Below are 22,499 nucleotides of genomic sequence, written 5' to 3'. Positions count from 1 at the left end.
TCATGATTGCACTGCAATAGCATTGAGACATGGCAATGAGATAACAGAACATTCTGACAGATCTCATTGTTCTCCATTTAGGGCAAAACAGTTGTGAAAGAACTGCATATACTAGTCCTTTTCTTTTTTTTTTTTTTTAAGCAATTGACTTTTTTTTAAGGATTCTTACTTACTTTAGGTTTTTTTTGGTTCCCACTGAAATAATTGGACCAGTCCATTAAGATCATGTCCAGGAAAGCATTTAGGCACACAAGTTAAAACCCAGCATTCCCAGTAACTGCTGTGGATAGACTTCTATATAAATACATCACAATGACTTTTGATAAACATATAATACTTATTAACTCTTTATATTCTTCTCGATTGGCAATGATAAACTACCCTTTCTAAAGTAATTCTCAATCTGATAAGACTATCTCTATTCCAAAATATTATAAAAATACTGCTTCACTAACATTTTGAGATTACAGGCATGCATAACAAAAAGAAACAATTTTTTTTTTCTGGGTAATTATCAGATTAAGTAAATTTTGTGTGAGTAAAGTGATAGAAGAACTACAAGAAAATTCATGTAAAACTTTTTAACTTCTAGGACAAGTATTTTTATTTAATTTTTCATAAATTTTACCTCTGTAAAAGCGTTGAACATGTCTATTTTAATACATACATTGAAAAAAGGGTTATGAAGTGCAAATAATTTATTTAAGTGTTTAAAATTTTTGTTATTTTCATTGAAGCAATGCCTACAGATACTGATAAAAACAGAACATTCCACAGAAGAACAAATGGCCTATTTCAAACTGTTTAGAATATAAACATACATTCAAAAATCAGAATACTAGTTAAGCACATTTCTGCTAACCAGAGCTATTTCCAAAACACTTCTAAATTGAGTCTGAAACTCATCTTGCTGTTCTGCAGTTACTCAAATGAGGAACTATATGCACTGTAGTAAAATCCTGTTTTCTTTCATGCTAGATGGGCAATGTTCTCCTGGATTAGATTTAGAAGATGGGAAAGGAAGCAAAAGATTAAAACAATGTTTTGGTGTTACCTGGTTTCATTCTCACTGTGCATTCAAGGATGGATTCATCTTTAAGTGCAACAGTTACTTCAAGCATTCAGCAACATCTCTAATAAGGTAAAGGGGAGTTCCTTTCAGTTTAAGGGGCAAAATCAAAACAACAGTGCCTATAACAGGGAACTTTTCCTGGTGAAAGAATAAAGTATTCAGGCTTGTTTTCCCAGGTGACAATGAACTATGCAGGCGTTCAAGGGATAGTATTATTCCCTTTAGGAAAAGGGAGGTACAGTCCAAAGTGCATACATTTCATTACCCAAGATAAATGAGGCTATTGGAGTGGGAAAAAATCCAAGAGAAAGCTATTTGTTATGTCTGTCTTACATAAGAGGAGCAAAGTCCCATCATGCTGCATGTCCTTACCCGTATTAATTCTGCTCAGGTTTGAATAATTTTTCAGAGGAGTAGACGCAAACCAGGAGGAAACTTTCACGGTATGTCAGTAGTTTGGAGGGTTTTTTTAAAATCAGTGATATTTTATAAATTCACTGATAACTAAAACAAATCTAATTTACTGCATATTCTTTTAAATACACATTTAATTTTTCATTTATTTTGTGTATCTGTGCTGCATTGCAGAAAATGTTACTCTTATATCATTAAAATGAAACTAAATAAATGACGGAGATATCAAATGGCTAAATACAGAATATAAATGTTTGTAAGGAAACTCCAAACTTCTGGACTTATTTCAATATGCTTATACTTGTGCATTAGGAATATTCACTTTGTAATATATGATATTAATAACTTAACTGATTATAATAAGTAGCCATATTTTTCTTTCAAACAAATGATTGTTGAGATTGCTCTCCTCAGCTTAAGATTTTGTATTTCTCAGTCAAATATAATTTTACAGGAAACTATCTTCAATAAATTTAAAATGCCTTCTGAAGATGAAAAGAAGTATACTGCAGATGGGAATAGTCATGAGATCGCTGCCTCCAGCCCGGGTCATGAATCTGAAGACAAACAGTAAGTATTCTTAAATATAGTAAACATTAGGTATTGAAGCTTATTAGAGTCCATTACCTTGCTTTATATTTTACTGAAATTCATATTTTAAAACTTATTGTAACTTACTTTGCTAAGAAGACCTAGTAAGAGAAAGCTTTGTATCAACATAAGAGTAGCATTGATTGGCACATTCATTTCATGCAAAAGGGCTATTTATTTTCTCCTTTAAAGGACTAAGTGCTCTCAGTATTGACTAGAAAAACAATTCTAAAATATGACAGAAATTATGTTGGAATGGAAATATTGGATACATTTATGTCATCTACTAAAAATTATCTTAAAATTTTTAGTACAGTGGTTAATCAACATTTTACATACCTTGAACATGTAATCTATTCCCTATCCACTATGTACAAAAGTTTTCCTCTCTTCTGTTTTGAAATCTATACAGTGCTTTAGTTCACAACTTCCCTGACCAGATAGTGGAACTACCAGCCCCACTGATGTTGCTTCATCCTTGAAGGGGTGAACTGGGAAGAACATGACTTAAATTTATAGAAGTTAGGAGATGATGCTACTTACATTGCTGAAGTTTTAAACAGAAACATCTCAAGAATGCCCAGTAAATCATGTTCATTTTACACAATTGTTTGCTGTAAAATGATTTCAAAATTATAATATATTTGAACTGCATTTATATGTTGAATTAGTATTTCTGCAAAATTAGGTCTCCTTTAAAATTCACTAAAACTACCACACTTTTTTTTAGCAAGGCAAAGAAGAAGCAGAAGAAAGGGGAAAAACCTAAGGTGGTGAGCCCATTTGCACTGGTAAGGTTTATTCTCTCTATATGCGTCTACATATAGATACACATAGGCACATTTCAAAGTGTAATCAAAAATGGTTACAGTTATGTTAGCATCCTGAATATATGATACTGTCTCTACCAAATGTATTCATGATACAGAATATTGACTATAGTATAGAAATCAAGCTGTTCTTTTTGTGGGTTTAGTTATACTAAAGAAGATGTCTTTTACAGATGAGTATTCTTAGGAGTGTTCCCTTGGTAAATCATCATCCTAAACACACCCATACCAGATATTTTTTTATGAAAGATAGGAATTTCCACGTTCACAGTGAGAAGCATGGCCACATACCTACACTGAGTGTGGTCTTGTCCTCTAAATTACCAGTCAGGTACTAATCACACTAATTATCCCCATGAGTCATTATTCAATCACCTGTGTCAGCAGTAAAGGGCGATTCCATGCTACTGATGAAAGTTAAAATTAAGAATTGTATGCTAAAAGGTTCCAGATTCTTTAAATTTTTCTGTATTTATTTTAAACCACAAACTTGTAATATTTAATCAAGTAAATCCTAGGTCCTCTCTTAGCCATACTGAAATATTTTATATTTTGTAGGTTTAGTGTGTGTAACACACAGCAATGACACTGCAAATAACAAACATAAACATGATGGTGGCCAGTGCCCAATTTCTTTGTTTTGCTATATCAGTTTACACTAGTATAATTACACCACACAACTATAATTTGCATCAGTAAACTTAGTAGTTTACAGTACAGAATGAACCCAATGATTTTGTAATAGATGAGCTCAAACTTTATTAAGTTCAATGGTGAGAGAATTTAAGATTTAGATTTCAATACCTTTTTATAATATCTGTGGTACATTAGGAACATTAGATTTTCTAACTACATAATAATGAATTTACAGTAAAAGAAATTATTGCCTTAGTTATCATAGCACCATAAAAATTTCTTATAATTTGAACTTTAAATGGCAAATGTAAAAAGCATAATTTTTGTATGTCTTGTTTTCCTATGGTCTTTCTTACTCAGGTGGAGATACTAGTGCATTAAAATGCCACATCTCTCTGGTTTTGAGAGTTTATAGTATATAAGGGCTTATATAGAAAGGATTTATACCTGTATATTTAAAATTATTTTAAACTGTAATTCTAAAGAGATAAAGTTGTAGATTTGGGAGAGCAGGTGTACAATTTATAGCTTTTTCTTTACTTTCTTGACTTTGTAGACATAACATTGTGTTAGCATTCTAGTACAACAGTTAGAATGAATTTCTCTTCTCACTCACAGTTCCGATACTCCAGCTGGTCAGATAAATTATTAATGATACTGGGCACTGTGATGGCAGTAGCCCATGGAAGCAGTCTCCCTTTTGCCATGATGATTTTTGGTGATATGACTGATAGCTTTGTTGCATTTGGAGAAAAAAATTTCACAGGTAAGAATATATCTGCTATGACAAGATCAATGGCTCCTATTTAAAACAGAAAAAGGAAGATTCACACACCTTGACAGGAGATACAGTTGTCAGAAACAACAATGCTATGCTATGATGCAAATTAGCTGCTCATGTTCATTATAACAGAAATACACTGTGGTTGGGGTGACATTGTAGTGAGAGTCTCCTATAGGCTGCCTGACCCGGGAGACCGAGCCGATGAGGTCCCTGTAGATAGATTGGAACAGCCTGGCATTCACCAGCCCTGGTCCTCATGGGGGTCTGCAACCACCCCAATAACTGCTAGAGGAACAACACCACCAGGCACAAGCAATCCAGGAGGTTCCTGGTTTGTGTTGATGATAAATTCTTCAAATGATAGAGGAGCCAGTGAGGAGAGGTGCTATGCTGGACCTCTTTCTTGCTAAAAAGGAGAGACTGGTGGGGAATGTGAACCTGGAGGGCAGCCTGGGCTGCAGTGACCATGAAATCATGGAGTTTTAGGGCAGCAAGGAGGGAGGACAGCAAAATCACTATCTAGAACCTTAGCAGAACAGACCTGGACCTCTTCAAGGACCTTCTAGGTAAAGTACCATGGGATAAAGCCTTGGAGGGAAGAGGAGCCCAAGAAAGCTGGTTGATATTCAAGGATGACCTTGTCCAAGCTCAAGAGCAATGCATTCCAACCAAGAAGAAGTCAGGCAGAAACACCAGGATGCTTACATGGATGAACAAGGAGACAAGCTCAAACACAAAAAGCAAGCCTTGAGAGGGTGGAAGCAAGGAAAGGGAGCTTGGGAGAAATACAGAGTACCTGTCAAGCAGCCAGGGATTAGGTTAGGAAAGCTAAAACCCTGATAGAATTAAATCTGGCCAGGGATGTCAAGGGCAACAAGAATAGCTTGCATAGGTAGGTCAGTGATCAAAGGGTGATGAGGGAAAATGTGGGCCCTCTCCAAAAGGAAATGGGAGACCTGTTTATTTGAAATACAGAAAGGCTGAGGGGCTCAATGATTTTTACCTCAGTCTTCACTGGCAAATGTTACAGGCACACTGCCCAAATCACAGAAGGGGAAGGCAGAGACTGGGAGAGTCAAGAACTGCCTGCTGTAGGAGGTCACGTTTGAGACTATCTAAGGCATCTGGAGTTCCACAAGTCCATGAGACCCGATGAGATGCATCTGTGGGATCTGAGGGAATGGATGGAGGAAGTTGCTGTCCATTATATTTGAGATATTATGGCAGTCTGATGAAGTTCCCACTGACTGAAAGAGGTGGAAACATAACCCTAATTTTTAAAAAGGGAAAAAGGAAGACCCAGGGAACTCCAGGCCAGTCAATCTCACCTCTGTGCCCAGCAAGATCATGAAGCAGATCCTCCTGGAAACTGTGCGCAGGCACATGGAATACACAGAGAGGATTGACGAGGGCCAGCATTACTTTTATAAGGGCAAATAATGCCTGACAAATTTGATGGCATTTTGCAACTGGGTTACCGATTTGGTGTGTAGGGAAGAGCTTGGACATCATCCACCTGGACTATCTGCAAAGCACTTGACACCGTCCCAATCAACACAGTTTTCACTAAATTGGAGAGGCATGAGTTTGATGGATGGATCACTTGGTGGATAAGAAATTGGCTGTAGGGTCACACTCAAAGAGTTGTCCAAGTGGAGACCAGTGATGAGTGGGTTCTTCAGGAGTCAGTATTGGGACTGACACTGTTCAATGCTTTGTCCTTGACATGGACAGTGGGATCTGGTCAAGCTTTGTCCTTGACATGGATCTGGTGCACCAGTGGGATCTGGTGCACCCTCAGCAAGTTTGCCAACTACACCAAGCTGCGCAGTGCAGTTGATGCGCTTGAGGGAAGGGGTGCATCCAGAGGGAAATTGACAGGCTGGAGAGGTGGATCTCTGGGAATGCCATGAAGTTCAACAAGGCAAAGGGCAAGGTCCTGCATGTGGGTTGGGGTAATCCCAAGCACAATATAGGCTGGGAGAAAAATGGTTTGAAAGCAGCCCTGAGGTGAATGATTTGGAGGTGTTTGCTGACAAGAAGCTCAATGTGAGCCAGTACTGTAGGCTAGCAGCCCGGGAAGTAATATCATGTGCTGCATCAAAAGAATTGTGAGCAGCACGTGGAGGGTGGTGTTTCTACGCTCTCTACATCTCTCTGGAGTGCTGCATCCTGCTCTGGGACCCTGCACCATAAGAAGGATAACTGTTGGAGTAACTTCAAAGGAGGGCCATGAAGATGATCAGAGGGCTGAAGCAACTCCCTTATGGGGACAGGCTGAGCAAATTGGGGTTGGAAGGCAACATTTTACAACAACCTGTAGTAATAGGATGAGGGCTAATAGCTTTAAACTGAAAGAGGGACAATTTAGTGTGAGTGTGATGAGAGACTGGGACATGTATACCAGAGATGTTGTGGATGCCTGATCCCTGGAAGTGTTCAATGCCAGCTTGGATGAGGCCCTGAGCAATCTGGTCTAGTGGAAGGTGTCCCTGTTCATGGTACGGGGTTAAAACTGGGTGGACCCCTTAAGGTCCTTTCCAACCCAAACCACTCTGTTCCTCTATGTGTGTGTGCTCAAGAAGACTTTTAAATCTCAAATTACAGTGATGTAGTTTTGTAGTCAGTGGAGTTACGACAAACCCTGTATTAGTAATGTTCATTCATGTGCATTAAAATTTCCTCCTTTCTTCCAAATCATCTTGATTCAAAAGGAGATGTAGCAACTCCAGATATGCTGAACAGCATGCAGGAAAACTAATTTGTTAAATCTTGCTCTGTTAAGATTTGTTAAATCTTGCTCTTCCTTTCTAAGGAAACTCTTCAGTAAATGAATTGATGAATGTCACTGCAGAAATGCTTAGCCAGCTGGAAGAAGACATGACAAGGTAATTAAAAATTGATATTTCCTCTTCTTTTTCTAATGTAGTCACACATTTCTAGTCAAGCCATTCCTCTCCCAAGGATGTTTCGCACACTTTAAACAACATAAAAAACCAATGATTTAATAATATGTGTAAGTAAAGATTGACACAAGGGATTATTTGAGGCCCTGGTAAGATTCTTGAACATTCCTAGCTATTTCCAACAATTTCCCTGTAATCTCTTGCTCTGATCAATCCTGACATATTTCAAGGGTGCTCTATATCCCAGAAATCTGCATTGCCATCCTTCTTTCTTCTCGTCCTCTGAATTTATAAAGAGTAATTGTTATGATAAAAAATTATATTGATTATAATCTGTCAATACCTTGAGCTATGGTGATTCATCTGCAAAAAAAAGTTGAATTTTCAGATACTACCTACTTTGCTGCCAAAGCATCAAGTTCAGCTAAGTCACTCTCTACAAGTACCTGAAAGGAGATTATAGCAAGAGAGGGTTCAGTCTCTTCTCCCAGCTAATAAGCGACAAAAGGAAATGGCCTCAAATTGTGCCAGGGGAGGTTGGATGTTAGAAAAAATATCTTTGTGGAAAGGGTTGTCAAACACTGGAACAGGCTGTCCAGGAATGCAGTTGAGTGACCATCCCTGGATGTGTTTAAAAGATTTGTGGATGTGAGACTGAGGGACCAGTTTTAGTGATGGACTTGGCAGTGCTGAATTAGTGGCTGGATTCAAATATCTTAGAGGTCTCTACCAACCTAACAATTCTATAATTCTATAATTATCTAGACTGTAGAAAATGCAGATTTAGTTTATATGCCGCCTTAAATCTGGCATTCTAGAGCTGGAAACAGCAGAAGACAATAGCCAGTAGGTGCTTCTGCTACAAAACTCCTTAAGGAAAAGATCAAATAAGAAGAAACATAATAATCTGCTAATAGATGTGTTTTGTTAAAAGCTTTATTAACCATTGTCCATACACTTGATTTATGCAGGATGTCTGAAGTTTGTGTGTTTCTTGTACCACTGCATGTTCTTTTCTTCAGGCTGAACTCTGTTCCTCATTAGATATTGAAAAAAGTCTGATGTACTCTTCAAGACAATTATCTTTTTTGAAGAGAAGGAGATAAGGCATTTTCTGTAGTAAATCTTGCTGTTTGATATCAAAGTGCATTATAATTTTGGGTAACGGTGGACTGTAAACTTATGTAGCTTCAGCAGTTAATTTTTTCAATTAAAAAAACTATGACTATTTACACCAAAAAACCCCAAACCAAAACATACCCAAACAGCTCTTTACCATAAAATAAATGGACAAGGTATGAAAAGGCTGTTTCTTAGAAATGAAGAACCTGAATGTAATGAGAATGAATCAAGAGGGAATTGGCAGTTATGCTTTATAGGAGAGCTTCTTGCTCCTGCAATATTTCTGTCAGTCTCTGACATGAATGTAAGAAATGTTCAGTGGTATATACTTGTTCCCACTGATTCAAAAACAAATTTGAAGGCAGAATTGCAAACTAAATAATGTGTGTATGGGTGAAGTTACCCTAACTGTTCTGTGTTTAGTAAACACTTGATGCCTAGCTGCGCAACATTTTCAAAGTCTGTCTCGTGTTTATTCTGAAAGAGCTTTTTAAAAATTACTAAAAATTGCTACATAGGAAATAGTAAAATTTGTTTTGCCCATTATTTAATTGGTGAGTGATCTCTCCCTGTCCTTACCTTCACTTATGAGCTTTGAATTATATTTTTCTCTTCCTAGTCTAGCTGAAGAAGGAAAGTTGTAGTGTCCTCAACTGGAATCCAACCAGGGCCAAACCCACCACAAATTAATTCTGAAAGTACAAGCAAGAATAAAAAGCAGCCTTAGTTTCCCTTTAGAAACAGATTGTTTACTAATAAATATATTAATAGCAGCATGGGAATAGGTGCTCTTTCCCAAGCTTTCTAAATAGAACCTTGAGTTGACATTTTCACTGGTGTGACGAAGCTCTTTGCACCAGCTCCTTGTTTCTCTAGAATGCCTGCCAGCAGGTCAAATAATGATAGAAACTGTTTGCAAGGACAGAGTTCTCACACGGGTGTGTTCAAGTACTGAACTATACATGTGGACTTAGTTGAGTTTGTTACTCAAACAGTTTACCTAAACTACAACGATTTCCCAAAAGAAACAGAACTATTATTTTTCAATTCAATGTGCATTTACTCTTTGATAAGTTACAGCAGTGAATTTACAGACTTTATTTCATCAGCATCTGGCAAAATCTGGAATCTGGCAAAGCCATGAATCCCTTTGGAAATGATTTGCCAGTAAACAAAGTCCAAGCATAAATCAATTCTTTGAAGAAATGTAGCGTCATAAAGTAATTTTTGTCTAAAGTAATTACTGCTGAATTTAGAATCGGTTTCTTGGTTGTAGTTTGAGAACCTTTTTTTTAATGGAGCCAAATGCAATTGAAGTCAATATTCAACTAACCAGCTTTCTGTTAGGCATTAACCTGATTTTATTAAACACTTTTGATTAAGTGAATTTCATAATGAGTACAGTTTCGAAGTCCCTAACCGAACTGTATGATATAGCCACAAGACAGATTGGAGCAAAATTTGAGAAGTTTAATTTGTAAAGCCATTCTCTCTTAGAGCAGAGCATTTGCACACAGATTCCTGAAAGTTCTCCTGCCAAGTTTCATTTTAAAATTCTATAAAATCAGTATGGATAACTTAGTGAAAGAGTGAAGGTCACAAGAGTTCACAAAACGTCATGAGTCAAGCTTTGTGCTAATGGTTTACTTTTATATAGATACATTATTCTTATAATTGCAGGTGATATACATCATAAATATTTAATCATTGATTTTAGTTGTGTTTTGAAAATGAAATCCATTAAGTTACATTTTTAAAATTCAGTTCTAAGTTCCATTATGACTGATTCTGATGTAATTCTTCATCAAATCAAAATTGATTTTTATTATTTTTAAACAGTTTAAAGCTGTGACTCAGATTTACTCCCAGTCTGAGAAATATCGTGGTTCACATACTCCTGGTTTGGATTTGACACCCTGCTCATAGCACAGGGCTGAATTAATGTAAAAGTAAGATATCAGTTATGAATAAGAGATCCAAAGAATTTTTGATCTAATGGCATTTGTTTTCAGTAGCTGTCATTATAGTAATGCTGTATTGTCAAATCAGGAAATATTTACTGCATCCATCCACTTATTTATTTATTTATTTATTTATTTACATAGACAGGCATGTTTATGATTTAAATGTGTATATGCTATACATATATGTGATTTGGTCTGTCTATGTATGTTATAAATGCTAGGCAGTTTATGGACATGACAGATTCAAGTGAAAAGGGTATTGTATCAGAAATACAGTTCTAAAAGAATCTTATGAGAAAAAACTTACTAAATTTTAAAAAAGATCATTCTGATGTTTAATGCTATTCATGGAAAACTCAGCAAGTTTTACAGTGAAGTGTAAGTTTTAGTACAAGCATATAAACCCTAATTCAGATTACACAGAAAAAGTAAGCATCATGATAAATTCGCACTAGCAAAGTAATTAAACCAATTTTAACCTGATTTCAGAGAATCTTGCCCTTTTTTGTTTTTGTTTTCCTTACAGATATGCATACTACTATTCTGGAATAGCAGCTGGTGTTCTCCTTGCTGCTTATATTCAGACTTCGTTCTGGACCTTAGCAGCAGGTCGGCAAATAAAAAAAATTAGAGAAAAATTTTTTCATGCAATTATGAGACAGGAAATTGGATGGTTTGATGTAAATGATGTGGGAGAACTTAACACTCGTCTTCTAGAGTAAGTACACCATAGCTTTTCGAATGTTATTTGATCTTGTGAAATATGTAGGACTTAAAAATTTTTATTTTTAAATTAAACAATTTCACTGTGAAACAAAGTTTTCAAGTTTCCTCATGGAGAGTGTCAGGGACTGACTTGCTAGTACTTCTGATACAGGACTGTCACAAAGATGTCAGAAAAGCATTTTGTAAAGTTCCCTTGAACTCATAGGATGACTAAAGCCCAGCCTATGTTATTACCCCATGAGGAGAAAGCAGTTCCTTTCTGGACACACTGAGGACTGAAAAAGGTGCTGGCTCAGCCCAGCAATGTGTACAGCTTTAACTGCATAACATTGCCTATATGAAATCCTTTTCTTTCATTTCCAAACAGCCCACAAATACCAAACTGATAAAAACTCTGGAATTAAGAAAGTGAGAGTAGTTTTGCTCTATAGAAAAAAATTTTAACTTTTTCAGACAAAAGCAGGTTTATAGCATCACAATTTCACAAGAAATATGAAATTTTCCTTGGCCACACTACATAATGCTTTACCTTGAAGAAAACTGTTATTGGGAGCAGTAATGAGCAGTAATTGAATAATAAAGATTGTCTTTCACATGTAACAAAACTGGAAATCTTTCTTGTGCTTTCTGCATTTTTCTTCCTCTCTGTAATTTGTTCTTCAGTGATGTCTCCAAGATTAATGACGGAATCGGTGACAAGGTTGGATTGCTTGTTCAAGCACTAACAACATTTGTGACAGGATTTATTGTTGGTCTCATAAGAGGATGGAAATTAACCCTTGTAATACTAGCAGTTAGCCCTGTCCTGGGACTTTCAGCAGCCCTCTGGGCAAAGGTAAGTTAACATATGTACAGCATCAGGTTTTATATTAATGACAGATATTGAAATATATCTATCATATCTGTAACTCTTAGTATTAGAATGTGTCCTTAGAGCAATTATAGCTTTAGATAACACTTAGGTGCATAAGCTCTTAGGTGAACTGTGTATCAGTACCCTCTCATTCAAGGCCAAGTCAGATTGGGCTCTGAGCAACCTGGTCCAGTGGTAGGTGTCATGCCCATGGCAGAGCAGCTGGAACTAGCTATCTTTAATATCCCTTCCAAGGTCATTCTACAATTCAGTAATTTTATGTCATTTGAATATTATAATTTCCATAGATTGGGTAGACGTGTTTGGTTTGAAGCTGTTTCTGCTAATATTGCACATACAGAGAAAGAAGCAAGATATATGTGTAGAATCTACATCTGTAAATCTTTAACTTACATCCGTATATGTACTTTTTCTCTTGAAAGAAATAATTGCACCTCCTGGAAAATAAGAGAATAATTTAGAAAAAACCCTTTGTCTCAGACACAGAGGTTTTTGCATAGTTGTTAAAAAATTTGGTAAGAAATTCTGTACAGACCCAGATGAGAAAAGGTCCAAATTTCCATGGGACCACAGTGCATTATATTTTAAAGTCTTCAGACTTTTACGGTATTCAATTTCCCTTATATTTCAAAGATCATTAAAGCTGTCACTGTCTTGAGTAAATATATTGCAGAAAAGGTAGGATTGGAGATGTATGTGCCATGTATGTCAACTGGCTGTGTCTTCACAGACTGTGGCCACTTCTTCACAGTTTAAGCTACAGGGTCCTCTGGCTAAGGCAGCCAGAGATGAGAATGAGCTAAGGAGGTCTGCCTGGGGAAAACCACAGCAGCTCACTATGAGCACTCCTCTTATCTCTTGCACTGGGGGAAAAGGGAAAATCCAGGCCTTAGTTGTTTACAATGTGGAATTATTTGATTGAATTCACAGCATACTTAGGAATTTGATTATTGGACATTCTGCACCCGTGCCTAGTATAGTCAAAACGCTTCATATTGGAACACACTAATTGTGATAAAAGCCATTTTGAGTGCTTGAGCTTATTCTGGTTTTCATGTGTCAAAATACTTGATTCTGTATTAGGTTCTCTCTGCTTTCACTGACAAAGAACAGGCTGCATATGCAAAAGCAGGTGCTGTTGCGGAAGAAGTTCTGGCAGCAATCCGTACTGTAATAGCTTTTGGAGGACAGGAAAAAGAAATTAAAAGGTAAGAGCAGTATTTGCTTCCATCACTGGATATTAAAATACTCACTTCAAATGGCTTGAGATTTTCTTGTATATTTTCTGTTGAGAGTCTTGTGCTTTGTGCATTTTTAGTTAATGAGAGATTGTTAAAAGGTTTGCTACATGTTGAAAGACAATCAGTTATTTTTCTAGAGTTGATATGTTGTCTCTGCATTATGGGGTATGCAAACGACTTCAAATATCTTACTGTGAGAGCTTTAGACAAAAAAGGACCTCTGTTCTGTGAAGAGGTGATGATATGCTTGGTAATCTATAAATAATCTGAGTAATCTACTGAGTAATCTAATCTGAAACTACACTATTGCATAATCTAATCTGATTACTCAGTAGTTGAGAAGGTGCAGTATCTCTATTTTCAGTTGAGAACAAACAGTATCTCTATTTTCGCTGTACTGTAAAATATAGATCTGCTGATATATTTTAACCTTTAATCTTGAGTGGTTCACAATAAAAGTTCACTGATCTATAGAAGCAACTTAAATGGCAGTCTCTGACCTGCAATGCCCTTTTTTTTCTATACACCAAGTTGACTAATGTTGGCATTTTCAGGGGTTGCCTTAGAAACTCCATGCCTGACTATCAGGCTTACCTTTATACAGTCTTAGGGTTAGCTATTTTATGTACCTAACTGCTGTACTTTGTAAACATTCTTTTTCTAATCCATCTACAGAGCTTTTGTGATGTCTGCCATGGGACAAGTGTGTGTCTACTTTGAACTTCTATCTTTCTTCCAGATATCATAAAAATTTAGAAGATGCTAAACGGATGGGAATAAGAAAGGCTATTACAGCTAATATTTCTATGGGTGCTGCTTTCTTACTAATATACGCATCATATGCACTGGCATTCTGGTATGGAACTACTTTGGTCTTAACTGATGATTACACTATTGGCAAAGTTCTCACAGTAAGTATTAATGAGTAAATTCTCAGTGACAGTGAGAAATAATAAAGAACAAACCTTAAAGTGTGTATTTGACTGTAATAAGAATTGTGTCTCAAAATTGGAAAAGTAGCTTCCCTTCTTAACAAAAAGATTCTCACCACAGAAGCCTACATGTTGTTTCTGTAGGATTTCACAATCTATATGAGCCCAATTAAAACATATATGATTTTCAACTAATCCTATATATCTTCTGATTTTCATAAGACCAGACTGATATAGAAACAGTTCAACCAAAAACTGAAGTGCAAGATCTTTTCTAGTTGCTATTTGCTTTCAGAGGTCTGAATACATTTCCAGGGTGCAGAAACAAATACCTTTTTTTAGCTGTTGTGCACTCTAAGTAGATAATTTTCTTAATGTTTGCTTATGTTTTGCACCATGAGAGGTTGGAATCACTTCTTGGTATGTTTTAGAAATTGGGGGGGTAAAAACATACTTGTGACTAGGAAATACTTCACCATCTAACTGAAGGAAGAAAACCATAACACTTAGATCATAGCTTAAATTATTCTCTTGATGTGGAAACCATTCTAATTTTGCATGAAATATGAAGAAAACAGGGGAAGAAGAATAACTTTGTTAACCATGATGAAACCCAGCCAGTTGACAATATGCATATATTTGTATATTTTTTAAACTACCTGTTTCATTGAAGAATCACTGAAGCTTGTGGAAAATGTCTCTGATATGTGGTTTTGGCTCTTTTGAACCTTTTGTACAGGCTGGCATATGGAAGGTTCAGTGAAGTTCATGACTTTATGTGTAATTTATTCTGTTCAAAGTATTTGCAAGCTCTATTGCAAATTGTGTTGTAGTTCAAACGATGTTTTTATGACATGGATGATGCATTATTGGGTTTAAAACCTGTGAATGATCTCTGTTCAAGAGGATGGGTGTGACAGACTTTGCTCTGACTACTATGGCTGTTATGAACTCTGAGCAGGGTGGTTTAATTGCTTTTGTTTTGATACTAACTGAAAGTAATGAACTGCTATTCTGAGAAAATGATGAATTTTTCTCTTCTGCTGCTGTTTCTTGTTTGCTTGCACTTTGCTCTTTCATTGAAGTGGGGTATCCTTTATTACTTTTTGATGAAGAACTTGGCTTTCTATACTTGTCTCACTGTCTCTTTGAAAGCAGAATGATAGTGTTTTGCATATCTGTTGTTGTTCTGTGGCAGATATATAATACACTTTCCAGTCTTTGGCCAAAGAATGCATTAGTACAATAAATCCTGAGACATCAAGTGCAATTCTAAATTTTTTGTCATAGGTTTTACAACTCTGAGTCACTTTTTTCACTTTTTCTCAATGTATTTGCAAAATTATTGTTGTACAGCTTCTCAGTTCTGATATGAACCTTAAAAAGCCCTTTTCTTAATGTTTTTCTTTGCCCAAGAGAGACCTTTTCAGTTTTGCTTTAATTCTAGATTCATTAAACTTCCCTTAACAGACCTCCTTACCCAAAAATACCTAACAGAAATAAATATAATTTTCTGCTTAAATGAGAATGAATATATGCCTCTGTAAACATTTCTTTCAGGTCTTTTTCTCTGTATTGATTGGAGCTTTCAGTATTGGACAGACTGCTCCAAGCATAGAGGCGTTTGCAAGTGCAAGAGGAGCTGCCTACGCCATCTTTAACATAATAGACAATGTGAGTATCATTGCCCTCATTATAATTTCAAAACTTCTCTTGAAGGTAAGAGACCCTTCTTTTTAAAGACAGGAACTAAATTCACACAGAAGCTTAATGGAAAAATTTTGTAAGTATTCTTGCATGAGCATATCAACAATGTAGCAATGTAGCAGTGAGGGAGGAAAATATTGTGTCATTTAGATCTTTCAGAAACCTCACCTAAATTACTTTAAAAACCTGTTTAACATTTCTGCAGAATAATGGTGCATTCCAGGACTTCTTTACGAAGAAAAATTGGTTATTATTTTATTTTATTTTATTTTGCGCAGGAACCTCAAATTGACAGCTATTCAGAGGCAGGTTACAAACCAGACCACATAAAAGGAAACTTGGAATTAATAAATGTTTACTTCAATTACCCATCCAGACCAGATGTTGAGGTACTGTAATTGAAACTTCATATATATATATTACAGTGGAACATATGGATCATATTTTGGGAAAAAATAATTAAAAATTCACATAAATTATTTTTTGTTGAAAATCTAACAGTTTCAGATTGATTCTCTAATGTATTTAAAACTACTGTGTCATCACAATGATTTTAGTTAGATTTATTTCCACCTTGGGTAAACATGTTAAGTTTCCTGAATAATTTTTTTGTCTAATGCCCTAGTTAGTGTGGCTATGCAAAAAACTATAAATATATATTTCTATAAAAATAATTTTACAATCCTAACTCAAATGTTTGTGTATAGTAATAATAATGAGCTAATAAGTTTTAAAATAATTGCAATGCAGCTTTTTATGACTGTGTCTGAACCAGGAAAAAAAGAAAGCAGGTTCATCAAGGACTTGCTGTTTATGGAACAGAGATCAGAATCTGTACTTGTCTAGACAGAGAAGAAGTTTTCTTTTTAAAACACTGTCATGTATTCGGAATCTTAATGCAGTGATGATAGATAACATATCAATGGTTCTTGAAAATATTTCCATGGAAAGTGTCTTTGCATTATGTAATTTTCCTTCTTTACCTTGAAGGAAAATCCCCGATCTTGATAAAGTGACCTTTCTTAATTTTGGTAGGCAGCAAGGAAATTTACTCAGCTTTTAACCATGACTTTTACATAGCTTCCCTGTAGTCAGCATATGATGAATTAAAGAAAAAGGTGAGGCAACATAACACAGAAATTCTTCATTGTATTGTTTTTGTATTTTCTGTTAGTTATGAATAGTGTAATACTATTATTTTGTCATATGAACTGGTTCGTGAGACAGGTAATTGAGGAGTGTGTTGTATGGTACATTGATACTGAGCCAATTGTGATGTAATTATAAGGAAAAATAAGCTGAAGTCATCAGTAATGCAAAATTTAAATCCACATGTTTATAAATTTTTTCTACAAAATTTGGCTAGAAATATAAAGGTTATTTCATTCTAGTCTTTCAAATTTACCTTGACATTTCTAAATACTGTTATGTTTTTGACCAACCTTCTCATATGGACAGATACTGAAGGGCTTGAATCTCAAGATTAATTCTGGCCAGACAGTGGCCCTGGTTGGTGGCAGTGGCTGTGGGAAAAGCACAACTGTTCAGCTCATCCAGAGATTTTATGATCCCAAGAAAGGCACGGTAAGACACCTCAAGTGAGATGAATGCTCTGCACACCATGTGTGGAAAGTCTACTTCCAGCCTCGCTGCTCTTGTCAATTTTCCAGTGACATGGTGAAGCGTCCCCTGAAATGGCACATGCTGGCATGGAGAGAGAGGTTCCTTGATCAAAACAAGCAGTAGACAGTTTTTGTCTGCTCTCTTTTGTTTAGGTTACCATTGATGGGCAGGACATTAAGAGCTTAAACATACGGTATCTGCGGGAGGTTATTGGCGTGGTGAATCAGGAGCCCGTGCTCTTCGCCACTACTATTGCAGAAAATATTCGCTATGGCCGTGAGGATGTCACCATGGAGGAGATTGAAAAAGCCACCAAGGAGGCAAATGCCTATGACTTCATCATGAAGCTACCCAATGTAAGCAGATCAGCTCTTCTGATGCAATAATTTCTTCTAAAACTTCTTGTGCCAAATGATTCCTCAGAAGGAATGCTTGTTAAGACAGGAAGCTATCCTGGACCTGTGAATATGCAGAGCTTCCTCATAACTTTTGAGAATAATGTTCATTTTATATCTTCAGGCAATGATTTGGCTGTCATTTGAGGAACTACCAGAATTCCAGGAACACAAATGATTAGTCGGGTGTATCCAGTAGGTGTTTATTCCTGTAGAGAAAGGAGAAGGTGTTACCAGCATCTCTGGCATTGCTGGCATCTTTAGTGGAGGGACTGTGACACTGAGTCTTTTCAATACATGTGTTTGTCTTGTAGAAGTTTGAAACTGTGGTTGGAGAAAGAGGGGCACAGCTCAGTGGAGGCCAGAAGCAAAGAATAGCAATTGCCAGAGCTTTGGTTCGCAATCCTAAAATTCTTCTGCTTGATGAGGCAACATCAGCTTTGGATACTGAGAGTGAATCAATTGTGCAGGCAGCACTGGACAAGGTCAGTGGAGTTTTAGAATGAAGCATGTAAGTAGGAGCCTAATATTTACTTCTTTCTTGGACTTTTGTTGAAAATAGAGACACATAAAAACAGAAAATGTAAACTTTAATCTGGCAAATATTCTTTGTACAGAATATTTGCAGGCATTACAGAGAGAAATCCTACTCCAAATTAGAAGATGGAATAATATTTTCTGCCTTATCCAGCTTAAATCAACATTTTGTTGATGTAAATACCATCCTCGTCCATTATCTGTCTTACAGCCGTTCGTATTGTTGTCAGTCACCTGTCCTTGCTGAGCCTCATGAGATTCTCCTGGGCCTGCTCCTCAGGCCTGTCAGAGACCTCCTGAATGCCATCCCTTCCCTCAAGTCAATAAACTGCACTGCTCAGCTTGATGTCACCCTGAACTTGCTGAGTATGCACTCAATCCCATTTACCAGTATCAGTCATAACGATAATGAATAGTATGGGTCCCAGTATGAGGGACCACTTGAGGGACATCACTGAAGATGACAGAATTCCACTGCTTGGGATCATTGCTTTCATTGTTTAAACTAAAATTTGCTTGATCACTTTAAAACAGCCTCATAATTAAAATGACAAGCTGTGATGTTTGGAATATTAAGTGTATTATGCTTATGAATATCCAAAGAAAGGTACTTAGTTGAAATACAATTCATATGAAATTTTAGAAAAGTTTGTTTTTATTGTAGTCACTTGAGTTAGCACTGACTTACAACTTAAAACACTGTTATCTTTAAAAGTGAGTGTAAAATATTTTCTAGTGTTTCTGAGTATAAATTCTCCATGGATTTTATAGTTTAAGTGGGCAACTCTGGGCCTAAATATAAAAATCATAGCATTTTAAACATTTTAGTGTTTGTAACATTCTGAAATTCTATATATTGAGATTTTTGTTTAGATGTTTTTTGATCAAATGTGATGTATTTATGTGCCACAGTGAAAGATTTTCTCTAATATTAAATTTCAGTCTTTAAATTATATTTCTATTTTAAGGAACTAATTTTTAGATTTTATTTTTTTATAGTTATATTTTTCTGTGAACCATTTTAATGTTTCCTTTAGTTCCTACTCAATTCTGCCATGAAGATAAGCAGTTTTTGCATTTACTTGTAAATGCTGACAGTAACTATTGCGGTTTTCAGGCAAGGGAAGGACGCACCACGGTGGTGGTAGCTCATCGACTGTCAACAGTCCGGAATGCAGATGTGATTGCTGTGTTTGAAGGTGGAGTTATCAAAGAGCTGGGCAACCATGCTGAATTGCTTGAGAAAAAGGGAATCTACTACAAACTTGTTAACATGCAGGTACTTCTGTCTCTAGCTGTTGGCTCATTTCCTTTTTTTTTTTCCGCCCACCCATAGTAATTTTAGCAGAAGTATGGGAAATTCTGCAGCATATTTTGATAATAGCAAAAGACTCATGTACTTTCAAAGGTGAGTAATAATGAGAGAGAACACTAGTTTGGCTACAAGACCTGTTCAAACCTGGGATAGTACATTTTTAATCCTCTAGGTATTTAAACTTAAAAGATGATTTTATGTTTTCTTTTTATGCAGTTAGTGCAGAGCAGATAACTACAGTAGTTTGGTATTCCATTGGTTGTTCTTAGTCTGATAAAAGGTAAAATACAGTAGCTGACTCTGGAGGAATGCAGCATTTTAAGCTGTTTAGTTATAATTCTTCATACTGAATTCCTTTCTAAAGAAAAAAAAAGTGTTGGAATAGAAGAAAAAGAAAAATAATTCAGCTGTGCCAAGAGCAAAAATGTGTTCTTAACTTATACAGATAGAAAAAAAGAGATTGCAAATTATAATAAATTTCTGAAATGTGTTAGCTATTAAATGAAGACCAAGACACTTAGATACTTTCATCCCAATGTCCCATGTGACCATTAGGTTAATTAGGTTATAGCAGATTTTCATTGTAGCCTTTGTTTTACTGCATAACCTCTACGTGCATTAAAGAAACTGAAACTGCCATCTCAGTATGTCACACTGAAGAGGTTAACCAGACCAATTAAAATATTTCTTCATAGGAGAATGCATTTGGTTACCTTAGATTCAAAGTAACTTTGTATCCAAGCAAATGCAAATATGGAGAAAATGAGGAAATATAAAATGGAAAGAAAATTGAAAAACAATAAAAAAAGAAAATTAAAATTTGAAAGCAAGTAAAAAGAGATATCTTTAATAGTAATGCAAAAAGCAGTAAGAAATTTAAAAAATGGAAAAAACAAAACACAAGTTGAAGGCAACTTTGAATCCAGTTGCTATCAAAAACCTCAGGATGGGTAGACATTATTCATTCTCTCAAAGAGACTGGCAAAAGTACCACTAAGGGTAAAGCTCCTTCTCCAGGCTGCTCTAATTTTTCAGACAAAATGTCTTTTTGACTTGTTTCCTCCTGAACTTCCTTATTCCATTTAAAATCAAGAATTGCTTAGTGTGTTTTCCAGTAAAGACAGTAATGTTTTATCACTTCATAAATAAACTGTATATTCCCCAAGAATTAATTCTAAATGATCCCAAGGGGAGTGCAAAGGGCTTACTCTCAATTTAAAATTTTTTGTTTAATTTATTAAAAAATAGAGTGGCTACTCTCTGTCTTCTACTTACTATAAGAATTTTCATGAGATCCAAAACTCATGTATGACTAAAGCTCTGAAGATAGAGCTCTAATAATTATACAGATTTTCATACCTCCTTAAGGCTTTATATGTTGTTCCCTAATATCTCTTTCAACTGAAACAAAGTTACTTTTACTTTGACTACCTCATAATTTTGAAAGTTTGAAGTAATATGTGCATGTTTAATCTTAGCATCATGCTCTTCCCACTTTTAGTCAATAGAAGCTGAAGTTCCATCATCAGAAAATTATGAGTATGTACTTGCATCATCAGAAAATTATGAGAATGTACTTCCATCATCAGAAAATTATGAGAATTTACATAGTGTCAAAAGCAGTGAATCTGAACCAGACTCTGAAGAATCCTTAACCAGAGGATTGAGAAGACGATCAACTCGGAGAAGCATGAAAAAGCCAGGAGAGCAAAATGATAGTCCTGATGAGGAAAAATCTTCACCTGTAAGTATCTTTGCTGAGCTGTTAGTGAACTTAATTCCTCTAAACAAAGTTTGTTAAATTCATTCTCCTGCAGAAAAAAGGTACAAAAAGACATAAGAATTTAATACTAAATAGCCTTTGACTGATAATATTCATTACTTTCTTTTCTACTTTCACCATAAATGATAATAGAAATAAAATGGCAATATAACAAAGATGATGAATTTGTTATTGAAAGTAAATTTCCCTTAAAAGAAACATACATATATTTATGTACCATACTAACATAAGCTATACAGGTTAAATATTCATTTTTGGATAAGAAACAAAATATTTAGCCCAACATAACAACTTACAACAAAAATTGCAACCCCCTCCCCAAATATTATTACATTCATATTTACAGCAACTGTTTTACTGTTATTAATTGCTTCATGAACAATTACTTGAATTAATCAAGCCATGGATTACTCACTGTAATATGCCCAGAATAAATAGTTCAGTCATCACTGACCAATACCAAAGTATTCAGCAACAAAAATTACATGGATAAACTAATATAAAAAGAAAAGTGCTATAAATATCGTGTACAGATCTCCCTCGTGTTAGAACAAAAAAAAAGTACAATCATTTATTCATGTTATTAAAAATTATACAGTTTTGCTCCCCCTGAATAGATTCTGGGAATAGGAAATTGATTATTAATCTCTCCTTTTCTCTGTATTTTGCCAAATACATTGATGTTTGTCCTAATGCAATTCACGTTTTTTAGGCTGAAGAACTGCCTCCAGCTTCATTTCTAAAAATTATGAAGTTGAATAAAACTGAATGGCCATACTTTGTAGCTGGAACCTTGTGTGCAATTATCAATGGAGCTTTACAACCTGCATTTTCAGTCATATTTTCTGAAATTATTGGGGTAAGTTGGAATAAAATAAGCAAAAAATTATAAGCCCACAATATTTATTTTAAATAAAATTAACTTAAAACAATCACTAAAGCTGAAGAGTGGATGAAGCATTCTTGCAAAAATCTGAAAAATTTTATGACACAAAATGCTAAAAATCTTGCTACAACCTGACATATGCTTGTTATACATTAAATATT

The 22,499-nt window shown here is 35.5% G+C and overlaps 1 protein-coding gene across 3 annotated transcripts in view; it reads left to right on the top strand.

Annotated features, from left to right (window-relative positions):
• Nucleotides 1-22,499, top strand: part of ABCB1 (ATP binding cassette subfamily B member 1) — a 48,471-nt gene that overhangs the window by 11,169 nt on the left and 14,803 nt on the right. For 2 of the 3 annotated variants that reach the window (XM_058814958.1, XM_058814951.1), the window contains exons 3-19: nucleotides 979-1,141; nucleotides 1,941-2,056; nucleotides 2,808-2,868; nucleotides 4,162-4,309; nucleotides 7,143-7,215; nucleotides 10,846-11,037; nucleotides 11,709-11,880; nucleotides 13,003-13,127; nucleotides 13,900-14,071; nucleotides 15,653-15,766; nucleotides 16,078-16,188; nucleotides 17,258-17,383; nucleotides 17,575-17,778; nucleotides 18,132-18,302; nucleotides 19,472-19,633; nucleotides 21,171-21,413; nucleotides 22,165-22,311. In XM_058814958.1, the coding sequence (XP_058670941.1) occupies nucleotides 1,965-2,056; nucleotides 2,808-2,868; nucleotides 4,162-4,309; nucleotides 7,143-7,215; nucleotides 10,846-11,037; nucleotides 11,709-11,880; nucleotides 13,003-13,127; nucleotides 13,900-14,071; nucleotides 15,653-15,766; nucleotides 16,078-16,188; nucleotides 17,258-17,383; nucleotides 17,575-17,778; nucleotides 18,132-18,302; nucleotides 19,472-19,633; nucleotides 21,171-21,413; nucleotides 22,165-22,311 (2,313 nt within the window). In that variant the 5' untranslated portion in view covers nucleotides 979-1,141; nucleotides 1,941-1,964. Of the gene's footprint in view, nucleotides 1-978; nucleotides 1,142-1,940; nucleotides 2,057-2,807; nucleotides 2,869-4,161; nucleotides 4,310-7,142; nucleotides 7,216-10,845; nucleotides 11,038-11,708; nucleotides 11,881-13,002; nucleotides 13,128-13,899; nucleotides 14,072-15,652; nucleotides 15,767-16,077; nucleotides 16,189-17,257; nucleotides 17,384-17,574; nucleotides 17,779-18,131; nucleotides 18,329-19,471; nucleotides 19,634-21,170; nucleotides 21,414-22,164; nucleotides 22,312-22,499 lie in introns of those variants that run through there. The other variant, XM_058814965.1, reaches the window with a different exon arrangement.

The sequence above is a fragment of the Ammospiza caudacuta genome, chromosome 1, assembly GCF_027887145.1.
Source record: "Ammospiza caudacuta isolate bAmmCau1 chromosome 1, bAmmCau1.pri, whole genome shotgun sequence".
Taxonomy (NCBI): domain Eukaryota; kingdom Metazoa; phylum Chordata; class Aves; order Passeriformes; family Passerellidae; genus Ammospiza; species Ammospiza caudacuta.
Note: the sequence above shows the minus strand (reverse complement) of the source record. Positions and strands in the feature narration are given on the sequence as shown.